The sequence below is a fragment of the Diabrotica undecimpunctata genome, chromosome 9 (assembly GCF_040954645.1).
Source record: "Diabrotica undecimpunctata isolate CICGRU chromosome 9, icDiaUnde3, whole genome shotgun sequence".
NCBI lineage: Eukaryota > Metazoa > Arthropoda > Insecta > Coleoptera > Chrysomelidae > Diabrotica > Diabrotica undecimpunctata.
The window spans coordinates 74184841-74210430 of NC_092811.1; the positions used below are offsets into that span (position 1 = coordinate 74184841).

At 31.7% G+C, this 25590-nt stretch overlaps 1 protein-coding gene across 4 annotated transcripts in view; it reads right to left on the reverse strand.

The window, feature by feature from the left end:
- LOC140450148 (pyruvate dehydrogenase phosphatase regulatory subunit, mitochondrial) overlaps nt 1-25590 on the reverse strand; it is a 767651-nt gene that overhangs the window by 326412 nt on the left and 415649 nt on the right. For all 4 annotated transcript variants that reach the window (XM_072543593.1, XM_072543594.1, XM_072543596.1 and 1 more), the window contains exons 10-12: nt 24295-24443; nt 20775-21066; nt 20380-20559 (exon numbers count right to left, since the gene is read on the reverse strand). In XM_072543593.1, the coding sequence (XP_072399694.1) occupies nt 20380-20559; nt 20775-21066; nt 24295-24443 (621 nt within the window). The remainder of the gene's footprint in view (nt 1-20379; nt 20560-20774; nt 21067-24294; nt 24444-25590) is intronic.

Below are 25590 nucleotides of genomic sequence, written 5' to 3' on the forward strand. Positions count from 1 at the left end.
TTTGATCAACTTTATTAGGTTTCATGTGCCAAAGGTCAACCTAAGGGTAAACAGTAATGACCTATTTTCTTGTAGTCCATATAATTCTTGTGCAATAATAAACTATATGCAATATCAGTGTAATGAGTTAATAAAGATCTGTGATATAGACCTCTTTACCTGTAGTGTAAGGGATATTAAAAAATGTTATGAATAGATAAGTAATGGACTGAATTTTAAAATTTTATTAACTTGTGTCTTTTTTTTTAATGTGTTTTACTTTCTGCGTTTTTATTTTGTACTTGTGTGTATATTGTAGTTTTTGTGTGTATATTTTTATACCAAGTAATGAGCACTCTTACATGTAATTACTACCTAGGTGGTGTTTGTAAGTTTTAATAAATAAATAAATAAAATAAAAATAAAATTATAGAAAACTCTGTACAGCAGGGAGATCTTAGTAACTTTCCGATTGCTACAGTTTATGACGTGCAATATTTGTTTCATAAATTAATAAAATTTAAATCACAATAATTTATAAATCACTCTTAAAATTATAATTTTTACTGTCTAATTTCAATATGTCGATTTTTAAGTCTAGTGAATCCAATATCCCACTATACATTGGATACACATGAACAGACGGATACACTTATGGCGGATAAAAGAAGTAGGCATACCACAACACCTAATTTAGCTTATAACTGCACTGTACAAATGAACTACTTGACCATTTAACGTAACATTAAAAGCAGATTGAAAGTCAAATGAGAGATTAAGTAACAAAACGAAAGTATCTGGAAAAAATTTTTCAAACGATATTCTTCTTCCTTTGCCCTATCCGTTTCGGACGTTCGCTATTAACAAGGCTATTTTGACTTTGTTTACGGCACCTCTGAACAGTTCGGTCGATGTTAGTCCGAACCATTGTCGCAGGTTATGCATCCATGAGTGTCGTCTTCTTCCCGGTCCCCTCCTACTGTCGATTCTTCCTTGGACTATTAACTGTAGCAGTCGGTACTTAGTATGCCTCATGACATGTCCGAAGTACTCAAGCTTCCGTTTCTTTACGGTGAAGATTATTTCAAACGATATTAGTATTCGTTAAAGAGCATGTGACAAATTATGCCGAATCGACAATGCGCCTCAACCACACAATATTGTTATTTAAGAAAAATTACAGCTCGTTCCAGAAAGAATTGTAAATATAACATCTTATAGAGCTGCCGTATAGATAAGAGCTGCCGATATAGATAAGAACTACTGTAAAAATAAATACTTGAGTAATTTTATTTTTAACCAATTAAATATTTTTAGGGTAGAACCCTGAAAGTATGCTAGAAGTATTCATAGTTACTTTTACATACATATTTTATTTGACGTTTCTATCTCCGAATTGGAGTTCTTTTTTAAACCTGTATAATATTATGACAACAAATTTTTATATTAAAATTGACGACAAACACATGAAAATAACACCTACTTAAGATGTAATCCATTAACGGCCCATAACGTATCGTATAGCGTAACATTAGTGAGTCATTCAGATAAAATATTTTGGTGCCCTCTGGTAACTTGATTCTTTTCAACAATTATATTATTTCTTGTATTGGTTTCGTAAAAACATGTTCGGTGTTATTGTTTTAAATTCTTTGTCGCTTGTATAAGCTATTATTGTTTTCAACTTTAAATAATTGTCTTTTTGTATCTTATTAATTTTATAGGTTAATAATTTCCAAGTAAATGTATATATAATATTCTTTTTTCTATCTGGTTTAAATATAGTTTACTTATATTCTTATTGCTTATTTACTTTTAGTCGTAATACCCAAGTCGAAAGGGATAAACCAGCGAAGTGAACTCCAGATTGAACATACATTGGCCTTTCAGATGGTCACTTATGTTAATAGAGGTCATCGTGTGTGCAAAAAGTAACCACGAGTACAAACGATATCAGGTATCAGGGGTGGTATTTGTAAATCTAAATACCGCTTACGACACCTTAAATTAGAGGGAATTTTTTTAATAACTATATGACATCCCCTTAGATAATAAACTCACTCATTTTAATATATTAAAACTGCTGTATATAGGGATTCGCGGGTAGCGGGTAGGAACTCCTTTTTGGACAGTCCTATCAGGGAAAGTGAATCAATCCCTGCTTTCCGCAGATTCCAGGTGTTTCCCGGCCCGGGAAACTAGTACCTGTTAAGGGCCCCTTCTCCAGGGTTATGGATGAAGACCACAACGGCATCCAGGGCGGAGAAGGTCTTCACAACGGTCTGGAGGGCGGAGGTGGCAGCCCCATGGTTTTAGGGTTTATATAAAATCGAACCTGGAAAGCGGTAGCTGGTCTTTCAGTATTTGTATTGAGCGGAAGTCATATAGGCCAGAACAGTCAATACATAACAGTACCCGGTGCGGTGATATCTACTTAAACAGCGTGTACACAGCGGTGTAGAAAGCCAAGGGAATGACTACTACACTATTTTTCCCAGGTTTATCAATATGGCTGAGGAATTAAACGATGGCCCCGAGTACGGGCGTCTCTTAAATGAGGCAGGGGTGCGAAGAATCTCCCGCTTGGCCAAATTTGATATCGAAAAAAGCTGTAGAATAGGCACATGGAATGTGCGGAGTTTATATGAACCCGGAAAAATACACATATACATACAATGCCATAAATGAGATGAAAAGACTGCAAATATCAATTCTGGGTATTAGTGAAATGCGATGGCCCGGATCTGGCCAATGCCATGTGGATGATCATGAAGTGTATTATGCAGGAGAAGATAATAATTATCATCGTAATATGCCAGGTATCTGAATGGATCATAATGATTAAGTTGAACGCGAAACCCAGAAATATAAATTTAATACCTTCAAGTGTATGCACCGACAGCGGAAAGTGAACTAGTAGAACTTGAAAAGTTCTACGCCGATGTAAAGACTGTTACTGACCAACTCAAGACTAGAGATCTTACCATTCTGATGGGTGACCTTAATGCTAAGATAGGAAAAGGCAGACAAAGTAACATTATTGGATGTTATGGACTTGGCGATAGAAATGAAAGAGGAGATTATTTCGCAGATTTTTGCAAAGAACATAACCTATGTATAATGAACACCTTTTACAAACTACCTACACGGAGCTTATATGCATGGAAATCTCCAGCAGACACTCCCCGTAATATCGTCAGAAACCAAATTGACTACATAACTATCAGTGAGCGTTACAGAAATGCAGTAAAGTCTGTAAAAACTTTTCCTGGTGCCGATGTTCCATTTGATCACAATCTGTTGTTAGCCGAAATAAAATTAAAACTTAAACGGATAAAGCAACAACGATCCTATAACAAACTGGATATGGATTTTATTAGAAACAATAGCCAGATGATTGCAAACAATTTAGAGAGCAATTTTGAGAATTATGAACAACAAGAATCCATCGAGGATCATTGAAACCAAATCAAAACGATTATAAGCAACTCAACTCCAAACTTAAAAGAGAGCAGTCAAAAAATGCAACAGTGGATGAACGATGAGATTTTGAATTTGATGGAAAAAAAGACAATTTTAAGAACCAAAACGTAGAAATGTATAAAGTAATTAATAAAGAGATGAGGACTAAAATAAGAGCTGCAAAACAAACATACTTCGAAAACAAATGTTTAGAAATTGAAGAATTACAGGGAAAACATGATTCATTTATTATGTATAAAAAAATAAAAGAACTGACAGGTCAGAACAAAAAATAGGCAAATAACATCGTTGATAGAGACGGAAAACTGATTACTACTAATTAGCATAAAATAGACAGATGGAAAGAGTATATCGAGGAACTGTTTAGTGATTAAAGGCCCGATCTTGAAATTAACGAAGTAGTTACAGGACCTGACATAACTATGGACGAAATTGAACAAGCAATACGATTAGCAAAGATCCGAAAAGCTACGGGATCAGATGAAATACCGAGTGAAATAATAAAGCTCTTCGACAGTTCAGGTAAAATATCTCTCCTTCATCTGTTTAATAAAATTTATGAAACTGGCTATATACCAACGGATTGGCGGCTGTCGACTTTTGTGACGATGCCTAAAAAAGCAAATGCAAAAAGATGTAGTGACTACCGAACCATCAGCTTGATGAGTCATGTTTTAAAGATATTTCTACGAATTTTGCACTCTAGGATGTTCTAAAAAATAGAACAACAACTTGGCGACACGCAGTTTGGATTCCGCAAAAACCTCGGAAGAGAAGAAGAACTATTTAGTATTCAGGTTATGGTACAGAGATGCAGAGATGTCGGACATCCAGTTTATATGTGTTTTATTGACTTTGAGAAGGCCTTTGATCGAGTAAAACATACTGAAATTATATCTGCCATTCTTCAGCAGGTAGGTATTGATGATAAAGACCTACGCATTATTAAAAATATTTACCCCCATCAACATTTAACATCTATTCTGAGTTCGTTTTCAATAAAGCAGTGGATAATGTTCAATGTGGTATAAAAATGAATCGCGTCAATATTAATAATTTAAGATATGCGGATGACACAGTGTTGATTGCAAGCAATTACGAAGAACTTTAACATTTAATTAATAGGATTACCACAACGTGTGATGAATATGGCCTTAAGCTAAACACCGCAAAGACAAAGGTGATGGTCGTCAGTAAAACGCTAATACAACCGGAAGTGGTAACAGCTTATGGTGAACAACTGGAGAGAACTAACAGTATCACTTACCTTGGTTGTAATCTAAATGAGAACTAGATCATGAGCAAAGAAATTAGAATACGGATAGAGAAGGCCAGAGCTGCATTCTTTAAGATGAAGAAACTATTATATGGAAACAATATTACTTTAAGTCTGAAAATTAGATTAGTGAGATGTTATGTGTTCTCTACTCTTTTGTATGGTGTCGAAGGTTGGACTTTGACGGATACACTTCTCAAGAAACTGGAAGCCTTTGAAATCTGGGTGTATCGGAGAATTCTACGAATAAGTTGGGTGGATATAGTTCGTAACGAAGTTGTTTTGCATCGGATGGGAAAAGTTACGGAAGTCGTCAAAACAGTTAAAAATCGCAAACTTGAATATTTTGGCCATGTTATGCGCCACTCAGAGAGATATAATGTACTCCATTTAATAATACAAAGCAAGGTAGACGGAAGAACAGGGCCAGGTCGAAGAAGAACGTCATGGGTTAGAAACCTGAGAGAAGAGATTGGTTTAACAGATCCTCTGCATCTCTTTTCCGAGCTGTCGTCAACAAAATTACTATAGCCAATTTGATAGCCAACGCTCGATAATCGAGCTCGGCACATGAAGAAGAAGATATAGGTATTCATCCTTTTGTTGAAGAGTGTTGTTTAAAAAATTTATTTCTTTCTAAAATCTTTTCCCAAATAGTAAGCAACAGTATATACTCAAACGTATCATGTTTTTATGTAAACCGGTAGCTTCGGACCTTGCTAATGGTTCTTTATCTTGATTTTAAGGAAAAATGATGTAAACAATCTTTAATTTCATCATAATTTTCCTTTCAGATCATCAGAACGAGCAGACCAACTGGTGTCACAAATGGGTTTAATACTCAAGAGTTTGTTCTTACAAAAAATTTGAAATGCTATTTGTAGAACTTGAAAAATATGTACAATTCCTGAACGATATTGAAAAAAGTGGTCATATCCATGCAAATATCGGCAGTAGCGCTTTCGATTAAATTTAATGAATGATTTGCGCATGGTATAAGTGGACAGAAAAAAAAATGTTGTTTTATTCGAGATTGTAGTGCATTATATTTACCTGGTATAGTTATTACTAGTGATATCTAAGCCTAAATTATTTTAAAATTCTAAAATAATTTTCTTTTTTCACTAGTATTATAAAATATGGGTATAAATTTCAAAAATCCCTCTTTTATACCACTTAAAAGAACATACTGAAGAATGACGGTACGCTGATCTATGTGAGATATATCATGTGTTGAATCAATAATTAGAGAGTAAAATTTTGCTTTCTTTAATTTGTTCACTCTTATGAGTTGCAAATCTTTCAATACAATAGAAATAAATTCATCACATATTGTAGGGATACATATTTTATTATACCAATCTTGCAGTTAGATTGAACTCGATAAATATTCCAAAGCACGTATATAATTACCATTATTTTCACACAAAATCATTTTTACCACGAAACGTTAAAGTGTAAGAAATAAATTTGATTGTCGCTACTATACGTTTTCAATATTTTTTTTCAAATATTATTTTTAAACACGTGCATAGCAAATAGGAATGGGAACAATATATCCATACATTAAATATATCAATATCGCTCACACAGTATTAATACAGCATATTGGCACGTATTTAATATAATCCAGAATATACTACATACTAAAAAATACTATGTCTAAGTAGCCCTTGTCAAGATCAATAGCGCCGATAAAGGTAGTTAAAATTTTGAACACTTATTTTAACTGTTTATTATCCATATAAACGAGTTGTGACTGATATTACAAACTTATTTACTCTGCATAAAGACACTCTTTAATACCTACAGTTATTAGTACACAAATCTGATTCGCAATATGGTCGAATAGTAATAGTCTGTATATAAAAATTAAATTTTTAATGAAAAGTAAATGATAAGCCATTACTTAAGGGGTCAAAAGAAGGAGGCTTCACGAAGATTAAAGTACTAAAGAGACCATTGCAATCGGACGTACCCTGGGTAATGATTAACTAATTAATCGGCTAATTATTCAATCACCCGTTCAATATGATTTTGTCAAATCGAACCTTTTAGGACAACCTATTCTAATTATTTTTATAAAAATTGAGGGCATATCTAGAGATACAGAAACTTTACTTCACTAAAACTTATAGGTAAGGCATGCGTCTAACACAAATGTGACGTATTTCTAGTGCAGATAAAACCATGTGATAAATAGGAAAGTGCTATCTTTGCCGGCAAAGAAGCAAAGAAAAACTCAAATTGAGAGAGGAAAAAACCAGTCAGCTGAGGGAACTTTTCAACGATGTTGTGCTTGGATCCACCATCTACATATATAACGAAAAATAATGCGACACAAATTTAATTATGAAATTTGGACCAAAAACACTACAATAGCTTCTCCGGATGATGAACAGCTGTATTCAAACTATGGAGATACACAAAATGTGGAGACAATCTATAGTTGTTGCCTTGCTTAAACCTGGCAAAAACTCCAACGACCACAAAAGCTATCTTCCAACATCTTTATTTTGTCAGCTTTTCAAAATCCTTCTACAAATGTTCCTTGATATGATTTCACCGATAATAAAAAAAACTCAAATTAAAATGTAGAGATGCTAATATCATTTACGTCACAAATACTAAATCTTACCCCATACAGCGAAGACAGGTGCGAAAGATATTAGGTATCAATCTAAATGCCACTTACGACACCTTAAATTAAAGGATATTTCTTCAAAAATTATATCTCCATAGATAATAAACTTACTTGTATTATCCGCGTCTACCTACAAAACAGAAGATTTTTTATATAATTCAATGGTAAGAATAGCAGATGGAGAACGCAGAAGAACGGTCTCGCTTGGGGTAGCGTAACAGCATTTACAAAAATTCTTACCAGTAGATACTAGGACTTTTATTATGTAGACGATACATCTATTGACGATATTGGGGTAGCCTAATGGTATCCACGCTGTATAATATTTACAAAAATTCAACCAGTAGATACTTCGGCTTTTAATATGTAGACGATACATCTATTGATGCATAACCAAAAACTTGTGTTGCTGAAGTGAAGAAAGGTCTAAATGATACCTTAAACACAATAAAAATATACTATAAATTAATTTTTAGCCAACCCTAGAAAAACTCAGGTGTTCTCCTTCAATTTCCCTAACAACGACGCTTCTACAAAACTGAACATCCAATAGTGACATACAATCATGCAATTATGTAAATACCTTGAAGATAGTTTGTATCGCACGTTATCATTCATAAAACATTGTTTAAAACTAAAAGGCAAACTGAGTACCAGAAATAATATTCTCCGCATGCTTGTCAGTTGAAAATGGGGAGCATATCCTTTCACCCTTAAAATGTACACGCTTGCACTCTATGCTTCTGCTGCCGAATATACCTCGCCAGTCTGGGTGACACCGACACATCCTTGATACGTAGATTAAACTATAAATTAGTCAGCCAAATTCAGCGGATATTAAGACTCCACATCAATGCATAAGCTCTACCCTATCGTAGCTTTCAATCCACCCAATATCCGAAGAAAACTAGCTAGAGGACGAAAGAAACAAAGTCTAGATTCGCAAGGTCCACTCCATAAATACCAGCCTATTTTATGACGACTAAAATCACGGAAAAACTCATGTCAAAGGTATAAGATTCATCACACCTCCTTAGATGTCTTATACTAGAGAAAGCTTGCACAGAACGCGATCTACTGCACGCAATTGACTTTGTCATTCAAACCGCTCTTTTCTGAAGGAACAATGTTTAATTCTTTGAACCGAACATGTAAAGTACAGTCAGTAAGCTATTGCTTATAAAGATCATTGCAAATTTGATACAAACTTAAATTATACTGATTACTTATTATCCCTAAATAGGAGATAAATCATTCAGAAGTATGTAGTATTGGTTATTAATACCTATTCTTGTTAGATCAATTAAGCATTCTTTCTTTTTTGAGCGCTGCTACCGATTTAAGATAAAAATATCTATTTTAGCACTTAACCATATTTATTTTGAGATAACCTTCCACCCAGATATCACATGGAGTACACAAATAGGACCAGAAGTAAAATAATAAAAAAGCTATGTACAAGATATCGTAGAACAATAGATGAAATAAACGCAATTCTTATTAATCGAATTCTTACATAAAACGTATAAAGACATACTCACGTTTACAAAATATATCACGAAATATCCGCATATGAAAAAGAAAACATTAAGAACCGGCAAAATAACGCAAAAGATAGAAAACATAATACGTTGTGAAATAAAAAGAGCTGAAAGTAGTAGAGGTGAGACATTATCGATATTAACCTATAATTTACTTTACATTACATTAGAATTTTCGAAAATTTCCCACCTTTAGACGTTAGCTTATGAGCTTGTTGACTTCAGTCATAGTAATACGTATCACGTAATGTAAGTAAAAATAGTTTAAGTAGGAGTATTTTTTTATCCAAAATTAAAGTATTGATCAATAATAAACTATGATTTGAGACGTCGCATACACTCTTCTCAATACAGAGTTATCATAGCGTGTTATTCTGTATTCGTCAAAACAGAATTAATTATCAAATTACTACTAATTAAACTGTTTACTTACATTTGCATTATTGCCTTCAATCAGTTTTCACTTTATGCGAAATTTAAAAAATGTAAATATTCGACGTCATACTTGTAATATTATGACTGAAGTCAACTAGCTCATAAGCTAACGTCTAAAGGTGGAAAACTATCGATAGTCCTAATGTAATTTAATTTAAAATAAGAGGTTTTTATCGATAATTTCCCACCTCTACTACTTTCATCTCTTTTTATTTCACAACGTGTTATGTTTTCTATCTTTTGCGTTATTTTGCCGGTTCTTAAGGCACTCATCACTGTATATGAGTTGTAACCGATACCACAAACTCATTTACTTATAGAGACTATATATTGACTATAGTTATTACTATACAAATCTGACTCGAAATATCGTCTTAATATAACAGTAACAGAAAAGTGAAAGATTAGTCATTTTTTTATAAAGTTTAAAGTAGAAGCGTTCACGAAAATTGAAGTACTAATAAGACCACCGTAATCGGGCGTACCCTGGGTAATGAATAATTAAGTAATCGTTAATTCTTAAATCACCCGTTCAATATGTTTTTTGTCAAATCGGTCCTTTTTAGGACCAATTATTCTCATTATATGTAAAAATATTAAGAGTATATCTAGAGATAAAGACACTCCACTTTACATATGCGCTTAACAAAATGCAGGAAGCACATAGATGGCCAATCCTATGGTATTTGGTATTAAGCTAATCGCTGAAAATTACATATTAAATGCAGGCAAAGAAGCAAAGAAAAACTTATAATGAGAGAAAACAAAACCAGTCAGCTGAGAGAACCTTTCAACGATGTTGAGCTTGGATCCGCTATCCACGTATATAATGAACAATATTACGGCTCCTGGCTGAGGATCTGAGCACAAAACTAACTATAAAATTTGAACTAAAAATACAACAATGGCTAATATCCAAAGTCTTTAGACAAGCAAAGCAAAGACAAAGTTGTTGACTTGCTTAAACCTGGCAAAAACTCCAACGACCACAAAAGCTATCGGCCAATATATCTATTTATTTTGTCAGCTATACAGAATACTTCTATACATGATCCTTAATATAAACCGATAATAGAAGAAAAACTCAAATTAAAAGACAAAAGTGGCTATATATGACAGGTTAGATCATATATGTCACAAATACTAAATCTTGCCCAACACAGCGAAGAGAAGTACGAAAAGTATCAGGTATGAGGAGTGGTATTTGTTAATCTAAATGACGCTGATAAATAGTTATTTAAATAACTTATAAAATATTTAGTTATAAATTAGTCAGCCAAATTCAGGGAATATTAAGACTCACATCTAAGACTCACATCTAATTCGGCAATGAAATAATAAAATTATGTTAAACATAAAAAAATAACATTTTTAAAAATACAGAGACAATAAAATTTTCTAAGCAAGTGAACATTCCATTAAATAATAAACCCAAGGTCTTTTGTATCTATACACCTTTTTTTAAAGAAGCACGTAGCTACTAAAAAAACATGAGAGCAGGTAGTTAGAACTATGAATATCAGTTACACACCGTAATGCCTAACAACAATAAGGAGCTTAGATGAACCGTTCAGCGTATATTATACGAATATATATACGCTGATATAAACCGTCGCAGAGTTGCCAAACTATCAGAGCCTACTTAAACCGATAAACGTATGGTTCGAATATATATTGAAAAAGATCTGAATGACCCCTATAATATATACACGTGAACTACACGATATACATTTATGATACTTACTTACGAGCTCCACAAAATTTTTAAAAATTATGAAGCTTTGTATCTTAACGAATCGATAGAACCAATATTAGGGAATGGTCAAGTGAGCTCCGTATATCGGTGTCTACTTGACCACGGGGCTCACTTAAACCTGAATTTTAACATGGGCGGAGTTCACTTTATGTCGCAGATATATATATATATATATATATATATATATATATATATATATATATATATATATATATATATATATATATATATATATATATATATATATATATATTTTTCTACAAGAATAAGAAAAAAGAAGTACTTGTGACTCGTTTGGAACAAATATATAACTGTTTTGGATGGGTTGGAGTCAATAATAGGGCTATTGGTTAACTATTTTTTTATTCTCGAGCTTTCAATTGTGTTTACAATTATTATCAAGAGCTAAAAAAGACAAAATACTTACAAGGTTGAACTAAAAAGAAAAAACAATTTTTGTTAACTTACCAAATAAAAATTAGTTTGGTAAGTAAAAATCACTGCTTACATGTTCAAAATATTTAATATAAAAATGCTTTTATCTAATAAATGTTTCTCTGAAAAATTTTTATAATTTTGAAAACATTTTTTTAATATAAGAATAATTGAATTTATAAATAAATTCATAATTGGCATTTATGACATTGAGGCTATTTGTAATTGGTTGCTATTTGAACTTATATATATATATACTTATATATATATATATATATATATATATATATATATATATATATATATATAGAGTTTTTATCGCGGTTCTCAAAGAATTAGTTTGTAAGCACTTTTTGAAATTATCTTTATTATATCTATTATGAAACACACATATATATATTTAACATAGCCAATGTAAATTTAAAATAAACTATCTTTAAATTGAAATTCTTATGAAACTAATTAAATTATATAGACAATATAAATTTTAAACAAACTATCTTTAAAATTGAAATTGTTATGACACTAACTAAATTATATTAACAAAATTTTGTACCTTTCTGTCACTGAATGCCTAAATGAAACTGTTCTCCACTATATAGATTTTAATCACCACTCAATGTCTTCGTTCTCAGCCTCGGTTATCCTTGTTTTTGTGAAATTCCTTTTTCCAATTATCAGCTTCCACCAATTTAAAATATTTTTCTTCTTAATAGCATTTATATTTATTCCTCTTTTTAATATACCAATATCCAATCACCAAATATATTATATAATTTTAATTTTCAATTATTACTTTCTTCCATTATCCAATCACCATTTATACATAACATAATTTTTAATCTTCAATAATATTCTTCTAATATACTTTCCAATACTATCAAATTTTAATACTAAATCACGGATTATTGCATACTTTACACTTTCTTCCTAATTCTGACTGACTAATCTTGAACTTACTGAACAACTGATTTCACTAACTGTAACTAACTGTGTCTGTCTTCTTAATAACTAACTGTCTGACCTTATACTGACTTCATAGTAACTGTTCTGACCCCCTTACTGACTGACTGGCCCCGACTGAACATCTTGAATCCAAATCACCGAGTATTTATATCTTTTCAATGTTCCAGAATCATCTGGCAAGAAATCATATTCGAATTGTTCTATATATGAATGTTCTCGAAAAAGTATATCTTCAATCCACAGACATAACCATATTCGAGAAAGTTCTACCATAAACAAAGGTTAAATTCTGTATTCTAGAGAATTCTTTACTTTTCTATCGAGAATTTTATTGACATTTAGGCTTTTCAGATCAGAATATAAACTTATATGTAATTTAAACAACCTAAATTAATAAACTACACTACTTCAAATCCGTAACTATATGTAAACTAAACATTTCAAACCAATAAATAACCCCACTTCTACATTCGCAACTATTATTTATCTGTCACTTATTCAGAGTAGGTATTTTTGGTTGCCTATGCACATGGCTCACTTAAATATATTTACAATATTATAATTATTAAAAAAAAACTTTTTACACTTATTATATGCTATTTCTTAAAAATGCCCTCACATAAATATATTTTATAGTATATAACTTATTAAAATAACCAAATACTTTTTATATCTAATATTATCTAGTATATAACTTATAAATTAATTTTTTAAACACTATTTTTCTTTTTCCTATATTCATATCATTTCAATATATATATATATATATATATATATATATATATATATATATATATATATTGAGATGATTGGTGTTTAAAGAAAATAATTTATAAATTATATATGTACTAGATAATATTAGATATAAAAAGTATTTGGTTATTTTAAGAAGTTATATACTAGAGAATTTAATAAAAATTATTTATGTGAGGGCATTTTTAAGAAATTAGCATGTAATAAGTGTGGGAAGTTTTTTTTTATATAATTATAATATTGTAAATATATTTCAGTGAGCCATGTGTGTAGGCAACCAGATATACATACTCTGAAAGTGACGTTTAAGTAATGATTACGAATATAAAGTGGGGTTATAATAATATGTTGTATACTTTTTCCAGAACATTCATATAGGTAGGGAATATAACAAATCGAACAGGATTTCTTGCCAGATGGTTCTGGAAGATTGAAAAGGTATAAATACTCGGTGATTTGGATTCAAGATGTCCAGTTTAGTATGAAAGTTAGTTAGAATTAGCATGAAATAAGCCATTCAGTTAGTAAGAAGAAGTCAGATCAATTATAGTCAGTCAGAAGGTCCAATTGTTCAATGTAGTGAGTTAAATGAAGATTAAGAAACAGTATAAAGAAAATATTATTAAAGATTAAAAATTATGTTATGTATAAATGGTGATTGGATAATGCAAGAAGTATTAATTGAAAATTAAAATTATATAATATATTTGGTGATTGGATATTGGTATACTGAAAAGAAGAATAAATATAAATATATAATATATTTGGTGATTGGATATTGGTATATTGAAAAGAAGAATAAATATAAATGCTGTTTGCTGGTTTGCTTGGTGGTTTATAAATGTTGGTGAAGAAAAATATTTTAAATTGGTGGAAGCTGATAATTGGAAAAAGTAATTTCACAAAAACAAGGATAACCGAAGCTGAGAACGAAGATATTGAGTGGTGATTAAAATCTATATAGTGGAAAACAGTTCATTTAGGCATTCAGTGAAAGAAAGGTACAAAATTTTGTTAATATAATTTAGTTAGTGTCATAACAATTTCAATTTTGAAGATAGTTTGTTTAAATTTTACATTGTCTATAGAATTTAATTAGTTTAATAAGAATTTCAATTTAAACATAGTTTATTTTAAATTTTACATTGGCTAGGTTAGATATATATGTGTGTTTCATAATAGATATAATAAAGATAATTTAAAAAGTGCTTACAAACTAATTCTTTGAGAACCGCGATAAAAACCCTATATTATTAAAAACACTCATTGCTCATCATTCACAAACAATACATCATAACAATATATATATATATATATATATATATATATATATATATATATATATATATATATATATATATATATATATATATATAATAAGACGGAACAGCCAGGTACGCTAGGAGCGACATCTATACGAAATAACAATAAGTCCAGAGACCTCTCTCTGATAGCAAATTAGGTGAACCGCAAATTCAAAGAATTTGCTATCAGAGAGAGGTCTCTGGACTTCTTGTTATTTCGTATAGATGTCGCTGCTAGCGTACCTGGCTGTTATTTTGGTTATAATGACCAAATACTACTTGTATTGGCTCACTTGACCATTCCATAATATTGGTTCTGTCGATTCATCAACATGTAGAGTTTAATAATTTATAAAAAATTTTTGGAGCCCGTAAATACCCCTGTAACATAAATGTATATCGTTTAGTTTACGTGTATATATTATAGGGGTCCTTCAGATCTTCTTCATTGTATATTTGAACCATACGTTTATCGTTTTAAGTAAGCTCTGAGAGTTTGGCAACTGTGCGATTATACCGTATATTTTCAACATATACCCTGAACGGTTTATATGGGCTCCTTATTTTTATCTACTATTTGTAGACAGTGTAATGTCATACGCATTACACTGTGTAACAGAGGATATCTTATTACCTGGTATAACTACGTACTAAAAGGTAACTGGTTCTTTAAAAAACAGGTATATAGATACAAAAGGATTTGGGCTTATTATTTAATGGAATGTTCGCTTGTATAGAAAATTTTATTTTTTCTGCATTTTTAAAAATGTTTTTTTATTTATTATAATTTTATTAGTTCAATGCCGAATTCGATGTTTTTTTTTTATTACAGAAATTTCGTAATGTTTTTTGTTTACGTGAGTATGTCTTTGTATGTTTTATGTAAGCACCCGATTAATAAAAACTACTTTTATTTCATCTACTCTTCTGCGATATCTTGTATAAAGCTTTTTTATTATTTTAGTTCTGGTCTTATTTGTATACTACATATGATATCTCGATAGAAAATTATCTCAAAATAAATATGGTTAAGTGCTGCAATAGATATTTTTGTGTTAAAATGGGTAGTAGTGTGCACAAAAAGAAAGAATGGTTAATTTGTCTAACAAGGTATTGTCCTCCGGAAGCGTGTCAGCCGGGAGCTGACAGCCGTGCCGGACGCATCAAGGAATTTGGATATCGGTCAAAATACTTGGGAATTCCAAGTTTGGCCAAATCCAAGTTTCTAATTGATTCGATGCAGGGAAATTCCACTTTCGCTACGTAAAACAAAGGATTTGTTTTACATAAAAGCAGGTAGATTTTCTCTCATCGATCAGTCGAGCTTGCCTCTTCTACTGTAGACCTAGTCGGTGCTATTATTGTTCCTACTAAGTTATTGTTTTATTTCTGATTTCCTATATACCATTTTATTTTAGCATTATTGTATATTCAGACCTTTTCAGGTTAGAATATTACATTGATCTATATTTGTTCATGTACTGATTGTTTGATATTTTATTTGATTATTTTAATTGTTTATTTTTCTTGTATTTTGTGTCTAAGTTGTTCTTCCGTAAGTTAAGAACACTTAGAAATATTTCTCTGAATATTTGACTTGTTATTTTAATTGTGCGTCTCAGCCGTTCTTTTCCGGTAAGTCAAAAGAACACTTAGAAATATTTTCATAATCATTGTTGCATTATTATTTCCGATATTTTATCTAAGATATTTTCTTCCTTAAGTTAAGAAAATACTTAATACATTTGTTTTTTTCATTTTCTATTTTATGCTAAGTTGTTTCTTCTGTAAGTCAAGAAACACTTAGCAATATTTCTGCACTTTTCTATTCTTTTATCTTGTGTATTTTACTTTTCATTCTAAGTTGTTTCTTCCGTAAGTCAAGAAACACTTAGAAACATTTTCTTTGCATTGTACTTTTATACCATTTTATTGTTCTTGTTTACTAAGTTATTCCTTCCGTAAGTCAAGGAATACTTAGACTATTTTACCTGTTCTGTTTTCTATTTTTTGTTATTTTGTAACTGCTCCTTGGAACTGTTACCTATAACAGATACTTGTCACGGTAACCGTTATTTTATACCAGTAGTAGTATTAAACCATTTTATCAGTGACAAGCAAAGATGGTCAACACCCGGTCTAATTCCGAGGACAGGAAGAAGTCCGCAGAGCCGGCGATGGGTCCTACAGGCCCAAATGCCCCCTCTCGGCAACAGTATATTCGGCAGCAGAAGCATATAGTGCAAGCGTCTATGTTTTAAAGGCGGAAGGACTTACGCCTCATTTTTAGCTGACAAGCTTGCGAAGAATATTATTTCTGGTCCTCAATTTACCTTTTAATCTTAAACAATGATCTGTGACTGATCCCGTGGAATACAAACTATTTTCAAGAAATTTATAGGAAGTCTACAGTTCAACAATTTCATGGCATTATTGGATGTTCAGTTTGTGAAAGCGTCTATGTTAGGGAAATTGAGGAGCGCACATGAGTTTTTCAGGGGTTTTGGCTGAAAATTGATTCATAGTTTATTTTTATTGCGCAATAAGCTGCCGAGACTCGTTAATTTCAAATAAAAAAAATTTAAAGATCTATACCAGACCTATTTCCTTGTCACCCGGTTTTCTCTATTATTTTATTTTTTTAAAGGCATCAGTTATTATTTTCAATCTTCTTTCTTAGAGATTTTACAAGCATTCCAATCCTAGAATCTCTAACAATAGCCATATTCCTTCAAACTGTAATTTGTAATAGTGTTTATTCCGCGTGAAATAGTCCTCACCCGGAAATCCAGAAATTATGTTTGTTCATGGGACATTTTACTTTAGGAATTTATAATATACACTTCAGTATAATTTTTGTTAAGTTGGAGAAGGTATTTTTATTATGGCCTGGACATATTTTCTGAAATTTGATGCTTGAATATCTTTTCTGTTAGCATCGTGTTTAGAATGATTTGGTCAACAGACTATCAATGCAAATGACGTGCAGAATTACCCATGAACCGCTTATATTTTTCTGTAAAAGCTAGGATCAATATTGTGAGGACTGCTATGTTAGAAAGCACATCTTTGCCGTATCCCGTCACTAGGGTTCTATTTTATACAAGATATTGTATATCACTGAAATAATAAACTAAAAAAAAACGGGTGTGGCAGTCCAGTGGGACTGCCGGTAGAAGTTATACTTCTACACACGCGTTCGTCGTTACAAATTTATATGGGAGTCACTCTCCACAATCATTACATATGTAATGCTATAGGTAAGAGAGAGCAGAAAGAGAAAAAGAATTAGGTATACAGGTATATGGTACATCGTTTGCTGTATATAAAAATTTGACCTGTAATAGGAGTATAGTAAGTAAATGGAGGATTGAATCAATATTTTAATAAAACTATATATTTTTATTTTCATATATGTATAAAAGGAGTTGAATGCACAAAAATTTTTTTACACATAGTCTGCAGTAAAATTCATTGTTAATTTTGTTATTAATATAAAAATACAATACAATACACTGCCACATAATTCAATATTATAATACAATACAAATTAAAATGCAATAAGTATTTAAAAATGACAATATACATAACTTACGCATATGTTTAATTTAACGTGATAATAATATTAATAAAAAAATAATAATATTAATAAATATTAAATATGTTTACATGAGGAACATTTTTATTCTCGAGAGAGAAAGAGAGAGAAAATATATCTTCTGTCTCTCTCTTACCTATATCTTACATATGTAATAATTTTGCCGATTCCCTCAATATATACGAATACACACACATTTCCAACGTCGAACGCGCGTATAGAAGTATAACTTCAAAAAATGTTTGTGGAAGATAAAAATAAAAAACCAACAACTCGGATTATGTTGTAAATTTTCATTTTATTTTAAAATTTAGCATTTTTCGTATATTACATTTAATAAGACTAACGTGGAGTTTTTAAATATTTCAAAAATAAAAAAGGAAATTCATATTGGGATTCGAACTCACATATACCAGCGTATAAACCAAATACGTAAGAAATTTGCCAATTAGACATGACACTAACGTATTCCAAAATTGACAGTTCTCGGTCATACAGTAATTTATTGTAATTATTATTTTGAAATACAAAAGCCTAAAATAATTATGATTTTTATAAATAATACAAAACATAAATAATAATATTAATATATATATATATATATATATATATATATATATATATATATATATATATATATATATATATAATATTATATATACATAATATATACACTGTGTGTCAGCCAAATGGAATAAAGTAGCTAATAAATAAATAAGGGGGTGTTCGAAAAAACGGTAGAACACGTCGATTAGTATTTATAGTTGCGCATTTTTTTCCATAAAAACTTTTTATACGGGGTGTATCAGATAACGGTGGCCAATAACAACTTGCTTATTTTAAATAGAACACCCTATATATTAATTAATTTTTAGATTTCTCAGATCATTTTAGACATTTTTTGAATACAATGTCCTATACCTATCTTTGACTGTTTCAGAAATATTAAGTAAAATGCAAAAATTCACATTTAGAAAAGAAAATTATTTATTTGTCGAAAGTCGCTACCACTGTCTTAATACTTCTTTCCCATTTAGGTCTAGGTAATAATAAAGTAAACAAAAACTATTTAAGCATTCCTTTTTATTTATATGTTAAAAAAAAACAAAAAATTCTTTACTTTGGTTTAAAACGCCAATGTATTATTGTTCCATGACAGAAGTAGTTGTCAGTACTATAGTCGTTTGAGTTTCATTAACCGCAAGTCAGAAAAATGGTTCATTTAACAGAAATGCACAAAATTACAATTATACAGATGATTGGCTATGGAGAAAAGACAAGGACGCAAATGGAAGTAGCTCGTTTATTTCACGAAACATTTCCTGATTTGTCGCACATATCTCAAAAGATAATTAGTAAAATAGAAAAGCAATTCCGCAAGCTAGGCGTTGTTAGGAAGGTAAAAATAAAGAAGCTGCCAATGCAATAGGTGAGGATACCAAATTGGCTGTTTTGCTTGAGTTTAAGGAACACCGACATACATCTGTTCGAAAAGCAGCCCCAGTACTCAATATTAGCTATTCATCCGTTATTCGAATATTACAAGAAAACAAAATGCATCCCTATAAAATTATACACACTCAGGAGCTCATGGAAGATGATTTTGATCGGTAGCGACTTTCGACAAATAGATAATTTTCTTTTCTAAATGTGAATTTTTGCATTTTACTTAATATTTTCGAAACAGTCAAAGATAGGTATAGGACATTGTATTCAAAAAATGTCTAAAATAATCTGAGGAATCTAAAAATTAATTAATATACAGGGTGTTCTATTTAAAATAAGCAAGTTGGTAGTGGCCACCGTTATCTGATACACCCCGTATAAAAAGTTTTTATGGAAAAAAATGCGCAACTATAAATACTAATCGACGTGTTCGACCGTTTTATCGAATACTACCTCATTTATTTATTAGCTAATTTATTCCATTTGGCTGACACACAGTGTATTAAATATATATACAAAAGGAACATTTTTATTCCCGATAGAGAAAGAGAGAGAAAATATATCTTCTGTCTCTCTCTTACTCATATCTTACATATGTAATGATTTCACCGATTCACTCCCGTGCAAATTTCCAACGTCGATCGCGTGTATAGAAGTATAACTTCAAAAATGCAAACAGAAAAGCAGATATCTTTTTGATATTTTTGGAATAATGCTTCCATTTTTCATAAAAATAAGAAATAAAAATTAAATTTTTACTTACATCGAATTTGACTCTCCACACTCGACCGCATTCTAATGGTGTTGTCGTAGTATCTAGATCCTGACCCCAGAAAGCGTAAAATTTCTCTACTCTAAGAGCTCTGGTAGCGTAGTAGCCTGCCGGAGTGATGCCGTACTTTTCACCAGCTTCCATCAGACTGGTGTAAACATGCAATGCAAACTGAAAATAAATTTGACTCTTAATTACGTAAAACCGAGTCACACTCAAATCAGATGATGAGAGGAACATGATATATGAGAGGAGTGGAGTACAATTTCGATGGTGTACTGTTTATCTTATGCTTAATATTATTTTTCTGATATCAATTAAAGTGGGAATTAGATTTATTAGATACAGCCGACTCTTACAAGCTTTGTGAACTGACAAGCACTTACCTCATTTGGTATATATAGAACATATCCTAACTCCCCTGTATGAGTAAGATTCATTGTCCGGATTCCGTTGGCCAGACCAACATCCAACATCTTAAAAGTAAAGAATGGAAAGTTGCGAGGATTCAAATCAGTATCGGTCAATTCCGAAAGAAGTTGTCTCGTGAAAGGTCCCATGATGCACAAAGCTGTGAACATACTCGTAACATCTGATATTGTGACGGTTGGAGGAAGATGCTTTTGAAGCCACACTTTACATCTTGTTTGCTGAATCGTAGGAGCTATCATCATGTAACTGAAACACAATAAACAAAAACTAAGACAGCATTTCTCTACTAACTTAAGATCCAATTCAGGTCCTTCGCATGACACATACCTTAACCTTAAGACAATTCTGTTTACATGAACTATAAGTATATTGTAATTGTGTGTTTTTGGAAATTAAATATAGAGACGCGGTAAAAACAAGTGGAAAAAGTGGGTAGTGCTGGTTCTGTTGGGAAATTAAAAATGCCTTCAATTCGGCAAACTGGGGCCTGATTATCGACAGGATTGTCCAACTTGGGGTGGCGTATTACATGCCCAACATATTAAAGGACTATCTATCCGAAAGAAGCTTATGCATTACAAAGAATAATAAGATGAGGATGACTGCTGAAGTACCCCAAGGGTCAGTTACGAGTTAACTCCCACCTTTTTAACGTTTTAGATTTTACCATAATTTTAATTTTCTGTCTTTTAACTTTTAACAGATCTTAATTCAATTCTCAATCTCTAATTTTAACTTTTAAATGATTTAATTTATACGAATATATAATATCTATATTTTATTAATCTTTTATACATTAAGCATTATATACATGGGGAGAGCCTCTATACAGTCCCAACCAGACTATAAGTCACAACAGTCATTTACACTATGGTTTGTCTATTTGTAGTGCGTGTAAAGTTTTTATATTTTGTCTAGATGAATGGAGGGAAGAATGGACCTACCACACGGAGGTGCAGAGTGAAAGCAGTTGTTCTTACTGGTTTGTCTGGTAACTCTCTGTTAGTTTACGATGAGTGGAATGACGAAGCGGTTCCTCTCCCCACACATTGCTTTGCACGCAGGTCGGTTGCCTTTACAAACCATGTCTTGGTGCAAGTGTGGATGGGGTGGAGGCGGCCGGGACATCATAGCAGTCATAGCAGAGCGATCACGAAAGTGCCAGATCAGAGCAAAGCTGGCGTGACAGACTATGCTCGCTAAGAGCGGTCCCAGACCGTCAGTTGGAGAAAGAGTGGGTGAGTTCGATTATTTGAGTTTAAAGGTCCTGATTTGCTGATCATTTCGATTGGTATTTTGGTTATAGGATCACTGAAATTCGTTTTGTTGCAAACTGAAATACTAAGACACAATCTTGCTCAACCGTTTTGTTGTTAGATATTTACACCACATATTTTGGTGATACAGTAGAACCTCGATTATCCGTGCTTCACGGGACCGGGTGGTGGCACGGATAATTGAAATGCATGGATAATCCGAACATTTTTTTAATGTATATGTACATATGTACATTGTACATACATGCATATATACCTATCATAAAAAGATAACAGAAAAAATCAAACTCACAAGTTCAAACTAACTTTTATAGTACATAAAAACATACATAACAGAACAAAAAACAGATTTCTACCGAAATAAATTTTTATATTAACTAATAAAAATAAAAACTACATAAAGGTATTATATATTTTAGGTGGCTATGCTTTTGAAAAAAAATCAGTCACTTTGGCCTGTGTTAAGAGTTTTCGATATTTTATAATTTTCTGACTAATTTTCTTCTAAAATATCGACAAAGTCTGAAGATTCTTGTTGCTCAAAATAGTCTATTACAATATTGACACCTTCCTCAGCCTTTTAATTAGTTATTCTGTTGATTAATAACGTTCCATCATTGTCTTCATCTTGACTCTCATTTTCGGATAAATCAGGTTATGACGTACCGGGCTGATGGGAAACCAGTTCGACAATTTCGTCGTTGCTGAAGAGTTGATAGTCTGACTCATTTTTATCACACTATGTCCATCTCTCAACCTCGGTTTCATCAATTTCTTCAAACACATCAGCGTTTCGCACAAAAAGCTCTTTTGATAGTGGTCTCTTTCACTACATTCCATGCATTTGTCACTGTAAAAATTGCATCTTTTATGGTGAACGATTTCCAAAACTTCATCAGATGAACTTCATCTAACAAGTTCATCATAAATTCTTTTCGGTAGAGTCGTTTCATTGTCTCAATAACACCTTGATCAGTTGAGCAATGGATGTAATATTGGCTGGAAAAAAAGAACAAAGAAATTTCCAAAGTCAGATCTTAGGGTCGCCTAATTGGGATGAGCACCAGCATTATCCAGTAGAATAACCGCCTTTTGTGGTAATTTTTCTTTCTTCAAATATAACTTAACTTCAGGAATGAACTTTTCATGGAACCAATCTTTGAAAATGTCACAAGTTATCCAGGCAGCCTTCTGGTTATAATAGTGAACTGGGAGATTCTGTCGTTTCATATTCTTAAAAGCGCGAGGATTTTTTGACTTTCCAATCACAGTCTATACCTGCAACTAAAGTTTTTATAGGTATTGCTCGCCAGTACAATCCTGTTTCGTCAGCGTTATAAATTTGAGAAATTTGTAAATTATTTTCTGTAATTGTGGTCTCCAGCTCATAGCAAAATTCCACCATTGCTTCTCCGTCGGCACTGAACTTTTCGACTTGGATGGTAAGCTCACGAATTCTGTGACGTTTTTTGAATCGATGTAACCAACCACTGGATGCATTAAACGGTTCTTTGATTTTCAAATTTTTGTGAAAAATCTCCGCTTGCTTAGCACACATTGGTCCCGAAATTGGTATGCCCTCAGATTTTCTGCAGAAACCACTTGGAAAGCGCTTCATCGAGTTGTTGAAAAGTCTTTCAACGATTTCCGTGCAGATATGTTTTTAAAAGAGTCAAATTGAGATATAAAATTTTGTAGTTTCAATTTGCTTCTATTAATATCGCGTATTGTTTGCTTACCAACTGCGTAGCTCCGTGATAATGATGTGACACTTTTACCCTTTTAACTTCTGTTTAAAATCTCTAGTTTTTGTTCAATCGTTAAAACACTTTTCTTTCGGTTGTTGACATTTTGAAAATAAAAACACGTTATAAGAATATGTAATCAGAGTAGCGACTGATTTCTAGCTTCCAACTATGTAAATATGTACTAAATCTCACACATTCGACGTAACACGTAGCGCAGCGGTATATTATAAGCTACCGCTTTCCAGAGATTCCCCGAGCACTGACGCTATGGATATTACATTATGCGCCAAAACGTCAATTCAATGTTAAGTAGCACGGATAATCCACAGCCCGGATAATCCGCACACGGATAATCGGAGTTTTCTACTGCATTTGGTTGAATTATTTATTTTCAATTGTATTATATAAATAATACAAAAAAGTTTAAAATCCATATTTATTCTACTTACTGGTTTTCCGAAATGCGTGCCAACGAACAGTCATTTTCGTATCCCCCATGTCTATTCTGCATTCCCGTATGAATAATACTTCCTACTGGAACGTCAACATCATTTGAGCATACAAATTGTAGAGCATCCACCACCTCATCACCTTTTGACTAAAAAAATTAATATATTACGTATTTGGCAAAACAATGAATTTTCACGATTATATATATATATATATATATATATATATATATATATATATATATATATATATATATATATATATATATATATATATATATAGATATAGTCGATAGTACGACCAATAGTCAGGAACGGTTACCCTCCATCTTATACACATATTTTATTATATCTTTTTCCTTTTTGCGGGCTATGCCCATATCTTTTACCTTATATATATATATATGCTTTCTATGGTTTTTCGGGTTTGACAGCGTTGAATAATTTTGGTTTTGAGAAAAACCATTATTTTGACGACGTTTCGACAAGGTTGCACTTGCCATTGTCAAGTCACGTAGTAACGCTCCTTGCTGGTGCTTGAAGTAAACTCAGCTGAAATAATGATAATACTCCGGAAATCCGTTTTTATTAAAAATCAGTTTGAATAGGGGACTTTTTAGCTTCTAAACATTTATAACAACTTTGATATTTTTTATTTCACATACTTAGAAGTAAGCTTCATGAAAAGCTGGGAAAAATACACTTTCCAAAAAAAAAAGAACCTTCTATGTCCAATAAGAACTAAGCATTTTATTCTTAAGATGAGATACATTTAATTCAATTCCAACAGCGACCAATACCAATGCGAAATTGATTACTAATTTGATACATAAATAAATAAAATTTATATATATATATATATATATATATATATATATATATACTGAAAAAGCGATAAACGCTTGTCATCAACGCTGATCAAATAGAATACAAAACTCAAATATTTGGGTGTGCAGCGGAAGATAGGACAAAGAAGTACTCTTTTTAGTTAACCAAGCTTTCGCAAATCTTTATTTGCATCATCAGGGTGCTACAATAAACAAAATTAGTACAAAATACAGAAAAGAATTATTTTGCATCTTACACTAATTGAGGTTAGTTGTCGTGATGTTTATTAAATGAAATGTGCAACTCATTTGATCCCTACAAATGATAGCGAAAACTATCCAAAATATGTATATGTATTTGTTAAAGAACGTTTTTTTAAAAACAATTTTGGATAGTTTTCGCTATCATTTGTAGGGATCAAATGAGTTGCACATTTCATTTAATAAACATCACGACAACTAACCTCAA